The following is a 21,543-nucleotide window of genomic DNA, read 5'->3' as shown; positions in this document are numbered from 1 at the left end:
GCACTGCCATCTTGCGGTAGCCTGGCGTCATTACATGAACCGCTTCATTGACGATAGTCAAAAGCCCATTTAATATATTAATTAAATTAATATATCATATTAATTTATACCATATATTTATTACATTAATATATTATATTAATTAAATTACATGAATAATTGCTATATAATGTATATTTATATATGTATATATATAGGTATATATATAATTGATATAATGATTTATAGTGGTAATTTCTGTATAGATTTTATTGTAATTAGTATTAGTATTATATATTATTATTTTTATCAAATATTTTTATATTATCATTTTAATTAATAATGGGCTTTTGACTATCCTTAATAAAGCGGTTCATGTAATGACGCTAATTTACCACGAGATGGCAGTGCCCCCATTCACTTGTATGTAACCCTGCGTAAAATGACCATGTCCATTTCCTTTTTTCATTGTGCTCTTTCTTTAATGTAAACGTCATTTCAATTAAGTTACAATATGGTTATTAGAACTTAAACATATGAGTATTTAATTGTACATTTAAAATATTATCACATAAGCAGAATTAAATAAATACGTACGTCGTACGATATGAAACATACAGGCTTTTTGACTCTCGTTTATGAAGCGGTACATGTAATGACGGGAAGCTACCGCAAGACGGCAGTGCCCCCATTCACTTGTATGTAACCCAGCGTAAAATGAACGTCAATCTTTCCTTTTCGTGACCAGACGTCATGAGAATTGTGCAATGAAGTTTAAAGACAACTGGCTTCAACTTTTGGAAACAACTCGACCATGCGTTTAAAAAAATAGCATCAACAGACGTCCTCTTTTTTCCCCGGACATGTCTCACTTTTGAGCCCTCAAAAAACGTCCGGGATAAATCTTGGTAATTTTTTATGTTTAGGAAAAAAAAAAAATCCGAGTCTATGTACAATGCACTATGTTACAAAACGGCCGCAATTTCCCGTCCAAAATGGCAGAATGGTTTTTAACTTTACCCGGTGATCGGGAGACCATGGTTCGAGCCCCACACGAACCAGTCTTTGACTACAGTTGAATCGGTGTTGAATCAAACTTGATTCTCACGAACATAAGGTAAAAGTGTTATCCACCACACGATTGAGTGTTCAGGTAGACCTGGGTAATTCATTAGATTTGGCTTAAGCAGGTTGGAATTGTAAGGTACACTTTCAAAAAAAAATGGACGGGCTTCGCTGACAAAATGGCGTAAAGGTTTTAACTTTACCCGGTGATCGGGAGACCATGATTCGAGCCCCACACGAAGCATTCTTTGAGCTAAAGTTGGATTAGTTAGTGCAAGACTCGAACTCGGTTCTCCCGAACAGAAGGCAAAAGCTTTAACCATTACACCACGGCGTGCTCTGCAGAGTAAGCCGAATTTGGTAATTTTATCCATCTTGTAAGACATATCCTATAAATACATAAAAAAACTCGGAAAATTCAAGCACCAAAATGGTTGAATGGTTTATGACTTGGGTCGATGTCCGGCAGCCCCGGGTTCGAGACTTGCTCTTTGCAGCTTTTGCAAATAAGAAGACATGGAAGATTCGAACCAGCCTCTCCTGAACCAAAGGTAAAAGCTTAAACCATTCGGCCATCCGAGCTGTTAAACATTTCAGTCGAGTGTTCGTAGGTAAAGATGACTCTAAACTTTTCCTGAAGATACCTTTATTATTTGTGATATTACAAGCAAATCTCTACAGTCAAACTCACAGGCAATGGTCGAGTGGTTGACGCCTTTGCCTCCGAAGATTGCAACGCTGGTTCGAGACCCGATCCCTCCAAGACACTTCACTTTGCTGTTTCTCGCTCGCTTTTCTGTTGAGCGCCAGCGTTTGAAGGGGTTTTTTTTTTTAACTTTTTTTTTTCTTCTTTTGATGACGTCATCACAAAAAGAGTATAAAAGGCGTCATGAACGCGACGGTCAGTCTTTCCCTCTCTGACAGCGAGCGCCACGCTGCTCTGGTCCACCTGCTGAGCCAGCCGCACTCCGTTCCACAACTGACAAGGTGAAGGTTCAATATGTGTTCATCTTTTGAAACTAACTGCTTTTTCTCTCTTTCAGCGTCAAGTTGCACTTTGGGAGTGTTCCCAACTTGCAAGCTAAAAAGTTTGCAGAAGCTAGCGTTAGCAGTTAGCGTCTTCAACGACCACCAAAACGCATTTCTTTGGCGTGCATTTTGGTGCAACGATATAACTAAAGCTTTTAACGGTGGGTAAGTACATGCACATTTTGAAAACTGAGGCACGCACCGTGTGGAAAGATGACTAACACAAGTTTTTCACAAACATTTAGCAACGTCTGGACGACAGCGCCGTTTGGCCGAAGGTAAGTAGACCTAGCAGCGTTTGCATGACTCCACCAGAGAATTACTGAAACAAGTATTTCGATGCATTCGTGTTAATTTTCTACTTTCCGTCTGCAGGTGCAAACCCTTAAAACGAGCCCGTCATGGCCGACTGACTTTCTGTGAGTTTTAAAGTCGACTCATTCAATCGAATGCTTTTAATGGTCTTCTCATTTCTGTCCACAGGCCTGCATCTGGAGCAGAGGAAGCAGCTTGACTGCAAATTGGCAAAAAATATTTTTATTAGCAAGGCATCTTGTCAAATTGAAAGTTAACATTGGTTCTTTTTCTTTTGTCTGCAGGGTCCAAAATGGCCGCCTTGCAGTTCCTGCATGGCTTCATGAGACACTTGCAGGTCTACTCTTGCTCAATTTACTTGTTAGGCTGAAAATGTCAAAGCAGAATGGTTGTAACGTTACCGTGTCTTTCAGACCAGCGAGCTGTGGTTGGAGAGACGTCCGGCGCTGCCCTCCATTCGTCAGTGGTGAAACTCGCACGCGTCCAAATGTTTGACACATGTCAAACATTTCAGCATGTTCTTCCTCATTTTGTCCACCAGGTGTGGCCAAAGGACCTAGTTTCTGCAGCGTGGAGCTACAAGGTTTTGAACCTGTGCAATCATCAACGTGCTGACAGGTGATAACTTATTACTAACTTGGCATTGTTTAAAAGCAGTTACCTGCTTTTTATGCCTCCCTCTTCCTGCAGAGCAGTTTCCAGTAAGGATGCAGTTGGAAAATCTGCCACCTACTGGCCAAAGGTAAAAGCCATTCCATTTTCAGAGTTGACACACAAAATGTACAAAATGGCAGCTTAATGGGTCCCTTGTTTGTCTTGTGTGCAGGAGTCCACCCTGGAGAGTATGAACATTTTAGCAACTCTGCTTCCGGTCTACAATTAATTAATAAAACCAGTAAACTCAAATGGAATTGGTGTGTCAATGTTCCTTTTTCTTTCCAGGCAGAGGTGACAAATCCTGGTCTGCAAAGCCTGCCACAACTACTCTGCGCTCGTTCACCTGGTCCCATGCTGCCTGAAGAGCCAGCTGCTGGTAAGGAAAGTAAATAACATTTTAGCCAAATTGTTTAAAAATTTGAATCTGTTTTTGTGTCCAGTGTGGAGCACCATCAAATACCTGCTCGCAGCAGAAGCTGAGGACCAGAACAAAGCCACAGACCAGCAGCACTTCAATTTCCTTGTTACTGCCTCAGCAACCTGAGAAGTGAGGCACTTAAAATGCTCCTCATTGCACACTAACTTTCATTCCAATAATTGCTATCTTTCTGACAGAAAGCAAGGAACAAAATCGATTTCCTGGGTCATGCAGCAAGGAACAAAATCAGCTTCCTGGTCATGCAGCTTGCAAAACTCATCATGAAATCTTCTGCACTGGTATGTTTCATGTCAAAACCTTCTCTGCACAAAACGTTGACTTAGCTTTTTACTTACCTATCTCTTTTTGTCTTGGGTCCAGGCATGGAGTAACACTCATCCCACTGGCCAACCACCCGTCCATCTGACTGACCACTCGTCACTCTGGCCGACAACTTCACCACTCGGCAATAAGCAGATTGCGATTATTTACTCTGCAAAAGAATAAAACTGTATTCCAAATAACACATACTTTCCACTCTTCATTTTCAATCCTCACATCTTAAACTTTTAAAGTAAAAATACTTTTCTTTCCAATTTGCATTTTATTTTTATTCCACCCCCCCCAGATAATTTCTGGATTTTTTTGGGGGTAAATTTTTTGTGGTGAAATTTGAGAAAAGGGGCGGGATCTGACTAGAATACGGCTTCATGATTGGCTGGAAGCTCCCAAACTGGGTGGAGCCAGGAGAATAAAAAGCTGTGATTGGCTTAAAAGTGGGCGTGGTTTCCTAGAAATGAAGCAATCTGATTGGTCACATGTGCAAAATGCTGCATTTCGATTGGCTGTCATAAAGTGGGCGTGGTTATGCAAATGAGGTGCTTTGCAATTGGTTAGCTCTAAAGTGGTCGTGGTTTCCTAGAAATGAAGCAATCTGATTGGTCAAAATGCAGCATTTTGATTGGCTGTCAGAAAGTGGGCGTGGTTATGCAAATGAGGTGCTTTGCAATTGGTTAGCTACAAAGTGGTTGTGGTTTCCTAGAAATGAAGCAATCTGATTGGTCAAAATGCAGCATTTTGAGTGGCTGTCAGAAAGTGGGCGTGGTTATGCAAATGAGGTGCTTTGCAATTGGTTAGCTACAAAGTGGGCGTGGTTTCCTAGAAATGAAGCAATCTGATTGGTCAAAATGCTGCATTTTGATTGGTTGTCTTAAGTGGGCGTGGTTATGCTAATGAGGTGGTTCGCAATTGGTTAGCTTGAAAGTGGTCGTGGCTTCCTAGAAATGAAGCAATCTGATTGGTCAAAATGCTTTTCTTTTTTGATTCGCTGTCAGAAAGTGGCCGTGGTTATGCAAATTTTGGCAGAGCCGTGATTGGCTAGGCTGAGTTGGGGAGGAGTTAGGAGGCGGGCAAAGTGGCACTTAGGTTTTGGAAGGCTCTTTTCAGCTTGTTTGCCTTCAGCCACTGAACAGAGTCAAGTCTTTGACTGCTTCTCTCTGTCTCCACATGACTCAAAGTGACTGCAACTTTACAATTGCATCACTTTGACTTATGTGGAGACAGAGAGAAGCAGCAAAGACTTGGCTCTGTTGCAGTGACACTCACCTCAAGGCTGAAAACTTGTGACGACACTTCAAATGAGCAAATTTGCTCAGAAATCATAAAGACTCGCATTCCACTTGAACAATTTATTGAATACAAAAGCAGTTTGAAAAGGCCCTGCCTGCATGGAAACAGATTAAGTGGTTGATGAGCTCAGGTATGACGTCACTTACTCCTCGTGGCAGGCACTAGGGGGAAGGTGAGCACACGCAAACAGTGCAAACATCTCTCACTGGGACAAAACCGAAGTGCCAGGTACTGCACAGTACCACCACCACACACTTTTGGACAAGTTTTTCCATGACACTGAAGCAAACCAAGTTAGATAAATATATGTTTCTGACTAACTTGGTTTGCATCAATGTCATCAAAAAACACATCCAGACAAGTGTGGTGGTGATGATGATAATATTGAGCAGTACCTGGCACTTAGGTTTGTGAGAGATGTCAGCTGCTTGCATGTGCTCACCTTCTCCCTGGTGTGCCATGACAATATGACATCGCACATCAGCTCCTCAAGCACATAACACTACATAACTTAAACACATTTTCTTTTTTTTTTTAGATTTAAATATATTTCTTTAAATTCAAGTCATATTATCAGAATAACAAAGTGGTACACTTTCACTTTTCATGTGTGCCAACTATGAGCAAAAATATATTTAACATTTTGGAATATTTGAAGTTATATCTTACACGACCTTCTACATTTAAGATTAGGAGGCAAACGTTAAGGTACACCTTACTAGTCACCAGAGGCATAATGCTACATGGAAAATGGGGAGGTACCTTTCGAGATATGCAGATAGATGGCCGACCAGCAGCCGACGTGGAGCCTCCAGTCTTCAAGTTTGGACATGGAAAAACATAGAAAAACAACATTGTAGTCGAACGCTTTCGTTGATAATCCATTGATTGACAAACGAGTGAGTGCTGCTTGTGGGCGTGCTAGCTAACGCTCCACCTCTTGTTTCACGAGAGCTAGCGAGTTGTGCCTTTTTGTTTATGATGTTTTTTACTTTTGCGCTATGCTTGCTGGCTCCGTTATTTATTGTGTTATCTGTTTATTTATTATTTATTCATCACTCTTACTATTGATTGTTAGAATTTTTGCCTTCTTGTTTTTATATTGTGTCGCGTACATGTATGTCTATCGTGTTATGTGTCTCGTCACCGTGGGATAGAGAAAAACGTAATTTCGGTCTCTTTGTGTGTTGTGACATGTGGAGAGATTGACAATAAAGCTGACTTTGACTTTGACTTTGACTTCCACTGACCTAACGACTAACAATGATTCTCCTTTCATGTCATTGTTTACATGTATGCATTTACATTACACATCAGCTCCTCAAGCACATAACACTACCAACTAACATAACTTACACACATTTTTTTTTAGATTTATATATATTTTTAAATTCAAGTCATTATTTGAAAAACAAAGTGGTACACTTTCACTTTTCTTGAGTGCCAACTATGATCAAAATTATACTTTTTAAGTTAAAAGGCAAGTACATCTTTCAAAACTATACTTCTTACATTGACATGTAACTTTAACGACTGTAGAGCAATTATTTTGTTTCTTTTTACTGTGGCCCAAATAATCAACGGGACAAGGTCCACCATGCTAGTTCGCAGAGGCATAATGCTACATGGAAAATGGGGAGGTACCTTTCGAGATATGCAGATAGATGGACGACCAGCAGCCGACGTGGAGCCTCCAGTCTTCAAGGTTGGACATGGAAAAACAGAAAAACAACGTTCAAGTCGAACGCTTTCCTTGATAATCCATCGATTGACAGGCGAGTGAGTGCTGCTTGTGGGCGTGCTAGCTAACGCTCCACCTCTTGTTTCATGAGAGCTAGCGAGTTTCCACTGACCTAACGACTAACAAATATTCTCCTTTCATGTCATTGTTTACATGTATGCATTTACATACATACAGCAAATCGAGAGCTTGGAAAAAGTTGACATGACTCACTCGAAAGCCCAAAAGGTAACAACCTGAAGCTAGCTGCTCACTGAAGCGGAAGTGTACGGTAGCCGAGAAAGGTCAATTCAAATCGCCAAAAAGCGCGTCTTCGGCAGCCTGCAGAAAAGACACTCCCACATCATGCATAAAACACGAGTTCGGATAATAAAGTAAACACGCATAAAAGATGGTCAAAACCTAGTTAAAAAGACCAGCCTTGTCAAAAAATAATATTCTGTCATATAGTTTGAGTTTCATACAAATTTGTGTTGTACCTTTGATCAAGTTTGACAGTGATCGTAAATTATTTACAATCATTTATATAGAGCCGGTAGCAAAGCCCACTTTGACCATTAACTTAGGAGCCAAACGGAACCGAGGGACGCCCCTCCCTGACTACTACGGTGCTGGACTGCGCCTTCCGTGCTTGCACTACCCTGGTAAGCACAATAACTTCAACTTTCAATTTTGCAGAAACACACATTCTCTGTTTAAATGATGAATTATGGCTTTCGGTTGTCATGCGATCGTGGCAAGTTAACGAGTCTCTCACGTCGATACTGCTAGATCGAACGAGTGAAATGTGTTTTCATTTGCAGTTGATATTATTCGGAGCAGTTTTGTCATGGAGATTTCATTTGAAAGCAAGGCTCTGGTCACCGGGGCAGGAAAAGGTAAACACAATAGCAAAAAGACTGCTATTATTATTATTATTATTATTATTATTATTATTATTATTATTATTATTATTATTATTATTATTATTATTATTATTATTCGCTATATACTGACTGTCCGCTGTATGCACAATTGCTCCATTTCGACCATGTTGCGCTTATTTATTGATTGATTTATTCACTGCTCTTATTTATTCATTGTATGTGCCTTCTTGTTTTTACTTTTTGTTTTGTTTACTTTTGGCAGTGTATTGTACATCGAGGTCGTCTGGTCAAGGAGGAAAAAGAAAAATTGACATGTTCATTTTACGATGGGTTACATACAAGTGAATGGGGGCACTGCCATCTAGTGGTAGCTTGGCGTCATTACATAAACCGCTTTATTGACGATAGTCAAAAGCCCATTTAATATATTAATTAAATTAATATATCATATTAATTTATACCATATATTAATTACATTAATATATTTTATTAATTAAATTACATGAATAATTGCAATATAGTAATATTTAATGAAAATAATAATATAGAATAATAATTATATTATATATATATATATCTCCACATACAAATATATAAATTATATAATGATTTATAGTGGTAATTTCTGTATAGATTTTATTGTAATTATTATTAGTATTATATATTATTATTTTCATCAAATATCTTTATATTATCATTTTAATTAATAATGGGCTTTTGACTATCCTTAATAAAGCGGGTCATTTAATGACGCTAACTTACCACGAGATGGCAGTGCCCCCATTCACTTGTATGTAACCCAGCGTAAAATGAACATGTCCATTTCCATTTCATCATTGCTCTTTCTTTAATGACAATATCATTTTAGTTCAGTTACAATATGGTTATTAGAACTTAAACATATGAGTATTTAATTGTACATTTAAAATATTATCACATAAGCAGAATTAAATAAATACGTACGTCGTACGATATTAAACATACAGGCTCATAACTCTAGTTTATGAAGCGGTTCATGTTTTGACGGCAAGCTACCGCAAGATGGCAGTGCCCCCATTCACTTGTATGTAACCCAGCGTAAAATGAACATGTCAATTTTTCTTTTTCATCCGACCAGACGGCCTCTATGTACAGTACACTACCAAAAGAAAACGAGCTGGATTTCCCCGCCAAAGTGGCAGAATGGTTTATAACTTTACCTGGTATTCGGGAGACTATGTTTCGAACCCCACACGAAACAGTCTTTCAGCTAAACTTTGCATAGCATGAGACTCGAATCATGTTCGCCCGCGCACAAGGCAAAGGCTTTTCCTACTACACCATTGAGTATTACAGCAATGGTAATTTAGCATTGAACAAGTTGAAATTCTTCAGTACACTTGCCAATGAAAAGTGCTGAGTTTCGCTGGCAAAATGGCATAATGGTTTTTAACTTTACCCGGTGTTCGGGAGACTATGGTTCGAGCCCCACACGAAGCGGACTTTGAGCTAAAGTTTGCGCTGTGTGAGACTCGAAGTCGGTTCTCCCGAACAGAAGGCAAAATTGTTAACCATTACACCACTTGGTGTTCTGCACTGATTCGGTGATTTGGTAATTTTATCTATGTCGTGAAACACATACTATGAATATATAAAAAAAACATTGAAATCTTCAACGCCAAAATGGCTGAATGGTGTAGGAATTGGGTTGGTATCCAGCAGCCTAGGGTTCGAGACTTGCTCTTTGCAGCTTTTGCAAATTAAATAGAGCGACATATAAGAATCGAACCCGGCTCTCCCGAACTCAAGGGAGGAGCCATAACCATTCGGCCATTCAAGATCTTACCGACAATGGTCAATTGTTTGTAATTGAAGGTTACTCTGAACCTTTCCTGAAGATAGCTTCATGATCTACGATAATAGAAAGAATTCTTTCGTCGTTTGGCAACTGACAGTGGTCGAGGGGTTAACACCATTTCCTCCAAACTTTGCAGTGCTGGTTCGAGGCCCGACCCCCCCAGAGATTTGTCTTTGCAGTTTTTCTCTCGCATTAGCTCCTGTTCGAAAGGTTTTTTTTTTTTTTTTTCCTTCTTCTTCTAATGACGTCATCACAAAAAGAGTATAAAAGGCGTCAAGAACGCGACGCTCATTCTTGCACTCACCGCTGACAGCGAGAGCCACGTTACTCTGGTCCACCTGCTGCGCCGGCCGTACAACAGCGTTTAAAAGTGACAAGGTGGGTGTTCAACTTTTGTTAAACCTTTTGAAACTAACTGCTTTTGCTCTCTTTCAGCGTCTAGTTGCACTTTGGGCGTGCTTCCATCAGGCAAGCTCAAAAGTTTGCAGAAGCTAGCGTTAGCAGTTAACATCTCCAACGACCACCAAAACGCATTTATCCGGCGTGCAACCAAACATTTGAAGCATTTAACGGTGGGTAAGTACATGCACATTTTGAAAACTAAGGCAAGCAAGATGACTAACACAATTTTTGCACAAACATTTAGCAACGTCTGGACGCCAGCGCCGTTTGGCCGAAGGTAAGTAGACACAGCAGCGTTTGCATGAATCCACCAGAGAATTACTGAAACGGGTATTTCGAGGAATTCGTGTTAATATTATACTTTCTGTCTGCAGGTGCAAACCCTCAAAACGAGCCCGTCATGGCCGACTGACTTTGTGAGTTTTAAAGTCAACTCTTTCAATCGACTGCTTCTAATTGTCTTATTTCTGTCCCCAGGCAGGCCTGCATCTGGAATCGAGGGAACAGGTTGACTGCAAAATGGCAAAAATATTTTTATTAGCAAGGCATCTTGTCAAATTGACTAAAGCAAACATTTGTTCTTTTTCTTTTGTCTGCAGGGTCCAAAATGGCCACCTTGCAGTCCTCGCATGGCTTCATGAGACACTTGCAGGTCTACTCTTGCTCAATTTGTTGTTAGGCTGAAAATGTATAAGCAGAATGGAAGTAACGTAACCGTGTCTTTCAGACCTGCGAGTTGTGGTTGGAGAGACGTCCGGTGCTGCCCTCCATTCGTCACTGGTGAAACACGCACGCGTCCAAACGTTTGACACATGTCAAACATTTCAGCATGTTCTTCCTCTTTTTGTCCACCAGGTGGGACCAAAGGACCTAGTTTCTGTCGCATGGTGAAGATCTACATGGTTTTAATCCTGTGGAATCATCAACCTCTTGTCCTGGTTACTATAAACTTGGCATTGTTTAAAAGCACTTACCCGATCTATTTTTTATGCCTCCCTCTTCCTGCAGAGCACCTTCCAGTGAGGATGCAGTTGGAACAAATGCTACCTGCTGGCCAAAGATAAAAGCATGCAGAGGTACCTCAAAGTTGTCTCCATTTTTCCGAGTTGACACACAAATAAAATATACTAAATGGCAGCTTGATTGGTTTGTGTTGTGTGCAGGTGTTCATCCTGGAGAACTTTTACAACATTTGAGGAACTCTGCCTGTGCACCACTCTACAGTAAAAAATTAAAAGCAGAAAACTTAAAAAAAGTCGTTGTGTCAATGTTCCTTTTTCTTTCCAGGCAGAGGTGGCAAATCCAGGTCCAGAACGTGAAAGTCCTGCCACAGTTTGTCTTCAGCCTCTGTGACCTAGTTCACCTGTGCTGCCAGAAGAGCCCTCTGCTGGTAAGGGAAAGAAAGTAAATGACAGTTTAGCTAACTTGTTTGTAATTTTGAATTAGTTTTTTTTTTTTTTTTTTTTTTTTTTTTTTTGTCCAGTGTGGAACACCATCTGCTCGTAGTGGAAGCTGAGGACAAGAGTTAAGCCGCACAGACCTTTTGGTGTTTTTACTTACTCAGCTCTAAGGCAACCTGAGAAGTGAGGCACTTTAAATGCTCCTCACTGCACACTTATATTTATTCAAATAATTCTTTTCTCCTATTCTCTGACAGGAAGCAAAGAACAAAATCTACTTCCTGAGTCATGCAGCAAGGAACAAGATTGGCTTCCTGGTCATGCAGCTTACAATTCTCGGTGCCATAAACTCTACTTGCGCACTGGTATGTTTCATGGCAAAACATTTTCTGCACAAAATGTTGACTTAGCATTTTACTTACAATTTTTTTTTGTCTCAGGTCCAGGCATGGAGTACCACTCGTCTCACTGGCCGACCACTCGTCCATTCAACTTGTTACTTTGTTGTGATTGGTTACTCTGCAAAAGAAATAAAGCTTTATTACAAATAATGCAAACTTTACACTCTTCATTTTCAAATATCACAACTTAAACTTTAAAACAATTAAAATCTATTTTCTTTCCAATAAATATTTTTTATTCCCCCCCTAAAAAATTCCTGGATTTTTTTTTTTTACGGAAATTTTTTTTTCTAGTGAATATTTTTTGAGAAAAGGGGCGGGGTTTGACTAGAATACTGCTTCATGATTGGCTGAAAGCGCCAAAACTGGGTGGAGCCAGGAGAATAAAAACCTGTGATTGGGTCAAAGGTGGGCGTGGATATGCAAATGAGGTGCTCTGCGATTGGTTGGATTAAAAGTGGGCGTGGTTTCATATAAATGAAGCATTCTGATTGGTCAGATGAGCACAGATGTGAAAATGCTGCATTCTGATTGGCTGTCAGAAAGGGGGCGTGGCTATGCAAATTTTGAGCCGAGCCGTGATTGGCCAGGCTGAATTTGGGCAGAGTTAGGAGGCGGGCACAGTGGCACTTAGGTTTTGGAAGGCGCTTTTCAGCTTGGAGTTGCGTGTTTGCCTTCAGACACTGAACAGAGCTAAGTGTTTGACTGCTTCTCTCGGTCTCCACATGACTCAAAGTGACTGCAATTGTACAATTTCAGCACTTTGACTCATGTGCACACAGAGCCGAAGCAGCAAAGACTTGTCTGTTGCAGTGACACTCACCTCAAGGCTGACAACTTGTGTGCATAGTAGTGGACACTTGGGTTTTGGAAGTGGCCAACTCAAGACTTCAAACAAGTCAATATTTGAACAAAGTGGTACACTTTCACTTTTCACGTGTGCCAACAAAAATATACTTTAAGTTAAAATGCACGTACATTTTTCAAAACGATACTTCTTACATTGACATGAAACTTTAACGACTGTAGAGCAATTATTTTGTTTCTTTTTACTGTGGCCCAAATAATCAACAGGACAAGGTCCACCTTGCTAGTTACCAGAGGCATAATGCTACATGGAAAATGGGGAGATACCTTTCGAGATATGCAGATAGATGGACGACCAGCAGCCGACGTGGAGCCTCCAGTCTTCAAGTTGGACATGGAAAAACATAGAAAAACAACATTGAAGTCAAACGTTTTCGTTGATTACCCATTGATTGACAGCCGAGTGAGTGCTGCTTGTGGGCGTGCTAGCTAAAGCTCCACCTCTTGTTTCACGAGAGCTAGCGAGTTCCACTGACGTGACGACTAACAATGATTCTCCTTTCATGTCATTGTTTACATGTACGCATTTACATATAAACAGCAAGTATAAGAGCTTGGAAGAAGTTGACATGACTCACTCGAAAGCCCAAAAGGTAGCAACCTGAAGAGCTAGCTGCTCACTGAAGCGGAAGTGTACGGTAGCCGAGAAAGGTCAATTCAAATCACCAAAAAGCGCGTCTTTGGCAGCCTGCAGAAAAGACACTCCCACATCGTGCATACAACACTAGTTCGGAAAATAAAGTAAACACGCATAAAAAAATGCTCAAAAACTAGTTAAAAAGACCGGCCTTGTCAAAAAATAATATTCTGTCATATTGTTTGACTTTCATACAAATTTGTGTTGTACCTTTGATCAAGTTTGACAGTGATCGTAAATTATTTAAAATAATTTATATGGGGCCGGTGTTGTGATAACCTCTGGGATTCCAAAACAAATCAAAGGAAATCATTAAAGGAAAAATTATGGTCAAAGCTGAACTGAAAGTGAAACGTGCCACACCCACCCTCACCTCCTGACAAGCTATTTAATCTGTGACGTCATTCGGAAACCCCATTAAGTACACCGCCATTTTCACCCCCCTCCCCCAAAAAACAAATGACCCCGCCCTCTCATAAAGTACCGCGCCCCCCTCTTAAAAAAAAAAAAAAAAAAAGTCCTCTTTCAGAAACCCAAATCTGGTCAGATTGGAATAACCACTCGGGAGCATGACTGATGACATGATGGCTTTTACATTCCTGTTACAATGTTGAGTTACATTGATCTTTCAAATCCAAGTACAGCTAGTCAAAGGAAAGCAGGGACATACGCTCCCAAATTAAAGCAAATGTAGTAGGAATAAAAAAAAAAAAAATCTGTTTCCCTTATGTATCCTATACATCATATTGCGTAGGGTTCATTATTGCACATATTTCAATTACGCACATCAAAAACTGGACGTCATTGTGATGGAAAATGTTTACAACAGTTCCTATAAAGCAACAGAATAAACTCTTCTCCCTGAGAAGCTTCTAAAAGGGACAATGGTGGCATATTTTGTGAGTATAGTGACGTTAAAACATTTGCTGGTTTTCTTTTTTTTTTTTTGTCTTCAAAAATAGAATTAATTTGAACTCTCCTATACATTCTGCATTTACACCAAAAGGAAGAATTTCAGTTAACACTGTCAGATTAACCTTAACCGCTTTTGCATTAGGACAAAAGATGGTGGGCTGGCACTTTTAATCTCATTAGAAATATTGATTGGTAAACACTTTGCATTTCATTTGAAATGCGCAGATCAAAATGGGCACGCAATAACAATGACTGCGTTGACTCAAATGTTCCATTGCGGGGTTAAAGTGCAGGCAGGGTATACAGTGTTGTTTAAATGCTGGTGTAGATTACAGCGCGCTATCTTCAAGAACTAGATTAGATATCGCCCTTTTCTTTTGTAAACCGATGCGCTCATTTCACCACTTCGTACCTGATCCCATAACACTGAATGTCCACGGAAACCTGCGTCAGCATCGATTCCATATTGTAGCGCATTCTTTGTATTCATAAGGAGACGATTCAGAATACTAGAGGAACGGGTGTTTTAAGCAAAGGGTTGGGGAGTGAACGGAAATTTTGGCTCAATCTTAAAAGCACAATTAAAGAAAAACTATTTGTCAAACAGCACGTGCAAGCGTAAATGTTGTGAAAGTACCGTGAAAGCACCGTGTTACCTAAACGAATCAACCCGCCTCATCGTGGCTCGCTTCGCTTTGTTCGCTTGCTTGATGGATTTATCAGTTACGACAAGTGTTGATCAACAAAGATCTGCGGTCAGGGTCATTGATCATGTCACAACGAGAGCTTGACTGATGTCGTCAAATCAATCGCTTACTTGCGTCTGCAATACTGGAGCATGTTTTTCCCCACTACATTTATAATGGGTGGCAATTGTTTACACATTTTTGTGGACCTGGTCCCTATGCTCTGTGAAGCGGACACAATGTGTTTCAATTTTAATTTCTTAATGAATCATTTTTAGTGTCAAAACCTGAACTTAAAAACAAATTTAAAAAATCACCAACCGAAAAATGTATGAGTTGAGCAATTAAGCTCCTCACACTATTTTTTTCTAGATGTTGAATAAGTCTATGCAGACCGTTTTTTTTTGTTTTTGTTTTTTAATATGCTGCCTAAAATTTTTTTTAATTTAAAATAGTTTTCCAGTGGACTTTGTGATGTTATTTTTCAAATAAAAATATTTGGATACTTTCTAAAATTCAGAGTTTGATTTTAATGCGAGCGGTATTAGAAATTATAGTTCTATAGTTAATAGTTAAATACTTAGCGCTATTAGAAATTATAGTTATATAGTTATATTTCATAATATATATACTTGGAAATGCAAATACTTAGTATACTTCTAAATGATCTATTTTATACGATTTGAGCACCTTTGTTACTGCTGTTTTCGTCTCATCAATTATCATCTCTCTTCCACGATTTTCTTTAGACAGTCCATGACGTCCTGGCCGCTGCTCCAGGGAATCAGGTTAGCCTTAAACTTGGTGCCCTCGGCCTTCAGCAGGCTGTGCAGGGCAAAGTCCCTCCTAGGGAAGACAGCGTCTCGGGGACCCAAGGCCAGCGAGGGGCACACGTCGTTGGCGCCGTCACCGACGTAAAACACTTGCTGGAAAGGCGTGCCGCGCTCTTTCTGCCTCAATGCCAGATACTCCCTCAGAATGACTTGCTTGCACATGTTGTCAGGGCAACGGGGGCACGAGTGGGTGTGGAAGGGGAGCAGCACCAGACGCTCAGCGTCGTCGAAGCTGGCCGGGTTGGTGAAGATCCTCTGGAAGAGGTGGCGCACCCCCGCGTGCTTCAGCCACGTTTCGATGAAGTACATGTTGGCGTCCGAGACTACCGCCAGCTCAAAGTCGTGCTGGTGGCTCTGGAGGAAGTGCAACAGTGCGAGGGCGCCGGGTGTGGGCGGGATGCTCTCCAGGGCTGAGCGGATGGCGTGGGGCGTCACGCCCTGCTCGGCCATGTAGGCCAGAATCTGCCGCATGTACTCGTTGTAGTGGCCCTCGCGGTAGCTGTTCTTCAACCAATCGGGGAGCTGCTGGCCCGGCAGAGCCTGCAACACCGCGTCGTCGCTATTCTCGTTCACGAGCGTCTCGTCAAAGTCAAACAGGACCAGGAAACGTGGTTGGGGCGCTGCAGTCATCTTTGCTCTTGCTTAGGCTCTCTGGAAACAAAGTGTGGTGGTAAGATTAGCTGAACTCATTACTGGCCTAATTCCATTGGCCTGTAGTGCAGTTATGATTGAGAGCTATGAATTCGGCCTAGCAACAAGCTGTCTGTCAATTTGTACTTTTACAACTTTAGTGCAGATTAACTGTGCTGCTTTGTTTGCTAGAAATCAACATTTCGTTGCGATTTGGAAATCCATTGGCCTTTGCGGAAGTTATGCTTATACCCAATGAACTCTGGCCTACTTAATCACAAAAATTATTCCATTATAGTGTTGCTGCATAGTTAAAAATGGTGCCAAGTTAAATTACAAACACCTCTCCCTCCCCTCAAACAAGTTTTTACCCATCATTGGTTCAACAACCAACCAAAAAATGTTTGTGCAAGGCGATTGCATGTGTGTGTGTGTGTGGCAACTGATACTAGTATGTTTTAGCAGATAACGTGAAGTGGGGCATTAGGTGGACTATATCAGCCGCACTTTTTCTATTAGACAAGGCTATGGTATGAGCAAATGAAGCTCCTCCTCTTTAACACAACCTGATAGAAGGTCTATTTAGCTATAATGCTATGCAAAATTATATAGCGAAAGAAAATGGTGCAAAAATACCAGTAGTGCACGAGTTAAAAATACCTATGGTGAGGGGGCTAAAAAAAAAAAAAATTGGCACCACATCCACGTTTTGGCATTCCTTTTTTTATTGCCAAGCATACACACGAGTGTGTGCCGCACATAACTGCACACTAATTATAACACAGTGCGGCTATTTTGGCAAACGAGGTCACCAATGAAAGTCATAAGCCGTACATTGGTGGTCGGTGTGGGGGATTAGAAAGCTAAAGTCAGACTCAAACACGGTGTTATTGAGTAGATATGATAAAAACAGAGGGGGTTCGAAAGACGAGAAAGGGACTCTTACCGACGAGCAGGCAGCCGCATCCCAGTGACGACAGGCTCTATTAACACACACTTCACCGCCGCAGCAGCAGCAGCACACTGGAGGGAGGCGGCGGCGACCACCATAGACGCGCACACAAATATAAACACCTCATTGAACGCCATGTTGGGTGTGGCAAGAGCTACGTTGTGCATCACAATTATTTTAGCAGTGTTGTCAAATTTGCATGGTAAATATAGCGAGGCATGCTGCTAGCTATGACCCTAGTGGTAGAGTGTCCGCCCTACGACTGGGTTCAAACCCCGGTCGGGTCATGCCGAAGGGGATGGAAAAAAAAAACACCCAGATGTGTGTGACACGAATTGTAACTTTTATTATCCTACATTAAAAGTTGCTAAACCACAACTGAAACTACAGAGCACTTCCGGGGGGAAAAAAATATATTACTGTGTATTGTCAACATTCAGAATCATAAAATGTAAACTTCAAAGTCAGGAAATTCTGAATACAAAATTACGTCCAAATACTATTAAAATGATGACTCAATCTTACCTGTAAAGTTATACTCGTGAAATTATGCTTGGGGTGGAAAACGGGTGCTACACAAATAAGGCAGTTCATCTTCCACACTCAGCCACATCCAGTATGGCGGCGACGTCGACGTACGCTTCCGTACTAATCGAAGCATTACGTATGCATGTCTATGACGACGGCCATGACTCACAGGATGACATTCTTGCTAAAAGGTACAGCGTTACGGCAGACATGCACAAGCAAGTCACTTCCGTCACACCCTTTCAAAAGTTAAACAAATAAAAAAAAACAAGAGAATAGGACATTTCTGACTAAATACATTTATAGTATGAATGCTAACATTTGTTACATAAAATTGTCATTTATTCTCAACTGTACCAGATGTAATTTAAATTACATTGGAAAATATTGGGACTGTTTAAACGTATCAAAGATCAAACTTAAAACGCGCCAAAGTACACATACAGCAGGATTATGAAACTGAAAGATGAATGTGAGTTATACTTGGGGGGAGACAAGTCTCAGTTGAAGTAAATAACGGAATAATAATAAACTAGGAAGTATAGTAAGCATAACGGTATTCAAGCGATACTTGAGGAATGTCCGAATGAGTCCTCAATAATTAATACTCGACCACAGTTTACCATAAAACATGTCTGATTATGACCTATGGGGAAAGAAAGCATTGTGGGGAAATTGTATTAACCCTTCAATGACATCATTTCGATGTCGTTGTGTCATTCTGTGTTTTGGGCTCAGGAAGAAGGATGACCTTGCCGATATTTTGACGCTCGTGCATGCGCCGCATTGCATCTGTGACCTGAGAAGAAAGATCAGAACATCCAAGTGGAAAATGAATCATTCAGCAGCGGAACGCCTGATGGTCGGACTAGATTAGAGGCGAGGTTTGACCCCGTTTCACCACAGTAGTTTTTCAACGCACCTCCTCGAAGTGGAAGCGGGAGTCGATGATAGGTTTGAACTTGCCCTCGGCGTAGAGCTGCAGCAGGGAGGTCATGCACGCGCTGATGTTCTCGTCGTCCAGGTAGCTCAGGTGGAAGCCGCACACTGCCTTGTTGGTCTGCATCAGCTTCAGTGCGTTGAATGACAGCTGGTTGTACCACACCTTCACCAGGGCCATCAGGCTCTTCTTCTGGCCCGTCACGCAGTTGGCGGCACCTGGTGTGCAAACACACCCGAGTGTTACTCGATGCCAGTTGGGTTTTTATCTGCAGCCTCTGAATACCCGCTGTATCAGTACCCGCCTATACCGAGTATTACTCTTTTGCTTACCAAATATAACGAGTGAGCCAAAAGGTTTTAACAGGCTGAAGCCCTTTTGTGTGTCAGCACCACCCAGTGGATCCAAAACAATGTCCACTCCTGCAAAGACAATGCAGTTGTACCAAAACAGCAATAAATGAGAAAAAAAGACAAGATCGTGTGATGAATGCAGTACATTGGCTTTCAATAAAAAAATAAATATTACATAGTACACTGCATACTACACTGTGCACAGTAAGGGAGTTTCAGCATCTGACCTTTGGGGCTAATTTTGCGAATTTCCTCCACATAGTCTCTGGTCCGATAGTCGATGGCGTGGGTCACGCCATTCTGGGTGATGATGTCGTGCTTAGATGAGGACGCCGTGCCGAAAACGGTCACGTCAGGCACCGTCTGACACAGCTGGGTGGCGGCGGTGCCCACGCCACCTGCATGTGTGCAAAAAATGGCACCGGCAAATGATTAACCACCGCTATCAGGTAGTGGCAGCATCAATTCAAGGCCTGGTGGACATTCAGGGAGATTCAAAGTACCTGCCGCCATGTGGACCAGTACGCTCTTTCCCGGCGTGATGTTGGTCATGCGGAAGAGCATCAAGTACGCCGTCAGGTAGCTGATGGGCAGCGCAGCGCCCTCCTCGAAGCTCATGGACTTTGGCATGGGGTAGACGTGTTTGATGTCCACCACCACAAACTGCTGCCACATGCCGTTGCGTCTCATCACGATCACACGCTCGCCAACCTAACGCGTTCCATCAACACAATATGACATGCTTGAAACACACTCCATTTTAGCTTCAAGACAGTCCTTGTGCAGGTGTTGTGGCCCGAGGGGGAACAACGAGGAAGCAAACAACGAGAGGTGCAAAGAAAGACGGGCTACGTCTAATCCTTGGAATTCAGCCACTGCTATATATGCCACCGAGTGAATAGTATTTGTATCTATTTTATTACCCGAGTGAGATAACACACCCGTCATAGATCGACTTTGATCACACGGCACTTTTAATTATTACGTGACCTTAGTTCCTGCGAGATGGGTTCGGTGAGGATTTGATGAAGGCAATTGATAGAAAGTTCTGCAATGAGAAATAAATTGAATACCAGGTCGAATTTCGAAATTTCTTACCGCCTTGAAGGACAGTTGAGCCCAAATCTCTCAAGACGTCGCCTTTGTGAAATGATGTCATTACAAACAAAAATACTCACACCCTCAAGCACCTTCTAGGTTTCAGTTTTAAGGCCTGACTATTGTTTGAGTCGTCACTTGCGTGATTTAATTGAAAACAAAAGCATCAAGTAAGGTAGTGTGATGCGCTCACTGATGCACTGTCAGCCAACACTGTCATTTATCGCGGAGAAAGGATTATCTCTGTCCTCACCTTTCGCTCCTTCACCTCTTCTCCGACCGCTTCGATGATCCCGGCGCCCTCCATTCCAAGGATGACCGGTGGGGGAGGCAGCGCATCGTACAGCCCCTGCCTGCCCATCAGCTCAGCAAAGTTGAGCCCGCATGCCTTGACCCGCACCAGAACCTCGTCGGGCTGCAGCTTGGGTTGTCCCAGCGGCTTCACCTGCAGTTTGACTTTGTCGTAGCCCCCGTAGCCGGTGAGCACCAGGGCCCGGCATTGCTCCCCGGGAGACGGCTGCGAAGCCTCTTCAGCAGACATGACGACTTTTGGGGATGGATCTGGATTGACTGGTCAGGCCTGCGTGTATCTCAGTGGAGAAACATGCAATCAAACTGGTTATCAGTCGAAGCGTAACAAGTTGGCAATGATCACGTCAACGCGCACTCGCGTCAATTGGTCAAAGTCTTTACAGAAGATACAGGATTAGCACTACTTAGGGTTTTCAGAATAAAAGTTTTCTTGAAAGCCTGACACAAAGTCAAAGACAAACACAATTATTTGTTTTCAATCAATAGCGACTTTACAAATATTTCCCAATTATTAATTTCATAATCAAGGATTTTTTGAAAACTTCCAATAATTCCATGGTGGAACGTAACCAACTTTCTGGTGCCTAAGAAAAAATATGATACAGTTTTCCTTTGAAAACCCTCCCCGCAGTTCAGTGAAGTTGAAAAGTACTTACGAGGTATGTGAACTTAGTCCGTTTTGCCACAAGGCGGCGCCAAAGCGCCCCAGAATTCCATCTGGAAGCTGTCAATGGGATATACATTGTCAAATTAGTTTATATTCCTTTCTTAGTACATTGTACTATGACATTTGCAAATAATTTATATTTTATCTTACCTCGTATTTAAATGAAAGAATACAAGCGTGAAAAGTACTGTAATGAAACAAAGACGTGTGGCACACAACAAAAGAAAAACGGAAATTGTGACTTGGCCTTCAAAGTAAAACAGATTTTTGCGTCACTACATAATAGTAGGGATACATGTACTCACGTGTTTTATTTTGAAGAATTGTTGTGGTTTGATAACCGGAGATCGAGTAGCCAGCGACTCTCGCTTGACTTGAGCGCCGCA

The 21,543-nt window shown here is 41.5% G+C and overlaps 2 protein-coding genes and 2 long non-coding RNA genes across 29 annotated transcripts; 2 read left to right on the top strand and 2 right to left on the bottom strand.

Moving 5' to 3' along the window:
* Positions 1-1,673: 1,673 nt before the first annotated feature.
* Positions 1,674-17,917, bottom strand: LOC133142579 (probable phosphatase phospho1). 19 transcript variants are annotated; one of them, XM_061263880.1, is made up of 9 exons: positions 17,785-17,917; positions 17,254-17,330; positions 15,535-16,328; positions 12,874-12,927; positions 5,855-5,908; positions 3,820-3,956; positions 3,506-3,585; positions 2,790-3,418; positions 1,674-2,587 (listed from the first exon to the last, which is right to left on the bottom strand). In XM_061263880.1, the coding sequence occupies exon 3, from the start codon at positions 16,305-16,307 to the stop codon at positions 15,567-15,569; it is 741 nt and encodes a 246-aa protein (XP_061119864.1). In that variant the 5' UTR covers positions 16,308-16,328; positions 17,254-17,330; positions 17,785-17,917; the 3' UTR covers positions 1,674-2,587; positions 2,790-3,418; positions 3,506-3,585; positions 3,820-3,956; positions 5,855-5,908; positions 12,874-12,927; positions 15,535-15,566. The 19 variants fall into 19 exon arrangements, 13 of the variants coding, with proteins under 13 accessions (XP_061119864.1, XP_061119868.1, XP_061119869.1 ...); XM_061263884.1 differs by lacking the exon at positions 1,674-2,587 and having other exon boundaries at positions 2,595-2,980; positions 3,050-3,418; XM_061263885.1 differs by lacking the exon at positions 1,674-2,587 and having other exon boundaries at positions 2,595-2,964; positions 3,050-3,418.
* LOC133142582 (uncharacterized) lies at positions 1,895-3,985 on the top strand. Of its 6 annotated transcripts, none has more exons than XR_009710206.1 (13): positions 1,895-2,031; positions 2,088-2,234; positions 2,319-2,351; positions 2,449-2,492; positions 2,557-2,725; positions 2,802-2,847; positions 2,930-3,006; positions 3,084-3,130; positions 3,215-3,230; positions 3,331-3,421; positions 3,486-3,592; positions 3,661-3,762; positions 3,845-3,985. It is a non-coding gene; the product is annotated as an uncharacterized LOC133142582 (long non-coding RNA). The 6 variants fall into 6 exon arrangements; XR_009710208.1 differs by having other exon boundaries at positions 3,079-3,130; XR_009710210.1 differs by having other exon boundaries at positions 2,802-2,854.
* Positions 9,736-11,889, top strand: LOC133142583 (uncharacterized). Of its 2 annotated transcripts, none has more exons than XR_009710213.1 (13): positions 9,736-9,914; positions 9,972-10,108; positions 10,183-10,215; positions 10,313-10,354; positions 10,416-10,445; positions 10,538-10,590; positions 10,666-10,718; positions 10,794-11,014; positions 11,102-11,161; positions 11,226-11,328; positions 11,422-11,521; positions 11,596-11,703; positions 11,779-11,889. It is a non-coding gene; the product is annotated as an uncharacterized LOC133142583 (long non-coding RNA). The 2 variants fall into 2 exon arrangements; XR_009710212.1 differs by having other exon boundaries at positions 9,737-9,914; positions 9,972-10,112.
* A 153-nt stretch (positions 17,918-18,070) lies between the features above and the next one.
* Positions 18,071-21,454, bottom strand: LOC133142578 (synaptic vesicle membrane protein VAT-1 homolog). 2 transcript variants are annotated; one of them, XM_061263874.1, is made up of 8 exons: positions 21,308-21,454; positions 21,147-21,214; positions 20,432-20,768; positions 19,584-19,791; positions 19,308-19,478; positions 19,060-19,149; positions 18,710-18,945; positions 18,071-18,586 (listed from the first exon to the last, which is right to left on the bottom strand). In XM_061263874.1, the coding sequence occupies exons 3-8, from the start codon at positions 20,717-20,719 to the stop codon at positions 18,485-18,487; spliced, it is 1,095 nt and encodes a 364-aa protein (XP_061119858.1). In that variant the 5' UTR covers positions 20,720-20,768; positions 21,147-21,214; positions 21,308-21,454; the 3' UTR covers positions 18,071-18,484. The 2 variants fall into 2 exon arrangements, with proteins under 2 accessions (XP_061119858.1, XP_061119859.1); XM_061263875.1 differs by lacking the exon at positions 21,308-21,454 and having other exon boundaries at positions 20,432-20,758; positions 21,147-21,210.
* Between the last annotated feature and the right edge of the window lie 89 nt (positions 21,455-21,543).

The sequence above is a fragment of the Syngnathus typhle genome, linkage group LG18 (genome assembly GCF_033458585.1).
Source record: "Syngnathus typhle isolate RoL2023-S1 ecotype Sweden linkage group LG18, RoL_Styp_1.0, whole genome shotgun sequence".
Classification (NCBI taxonomy): Eukaryota; Metazoa; Chordata; class Actinopteri; order Syngnathiformes; family Syngnathidae; genus Syngnathus; species Syngnathus typhle.
Note: the sequence above shows the minus strand (reverse complement) of the source record. Positions and strands in the feature narration are given on the sequence as shown.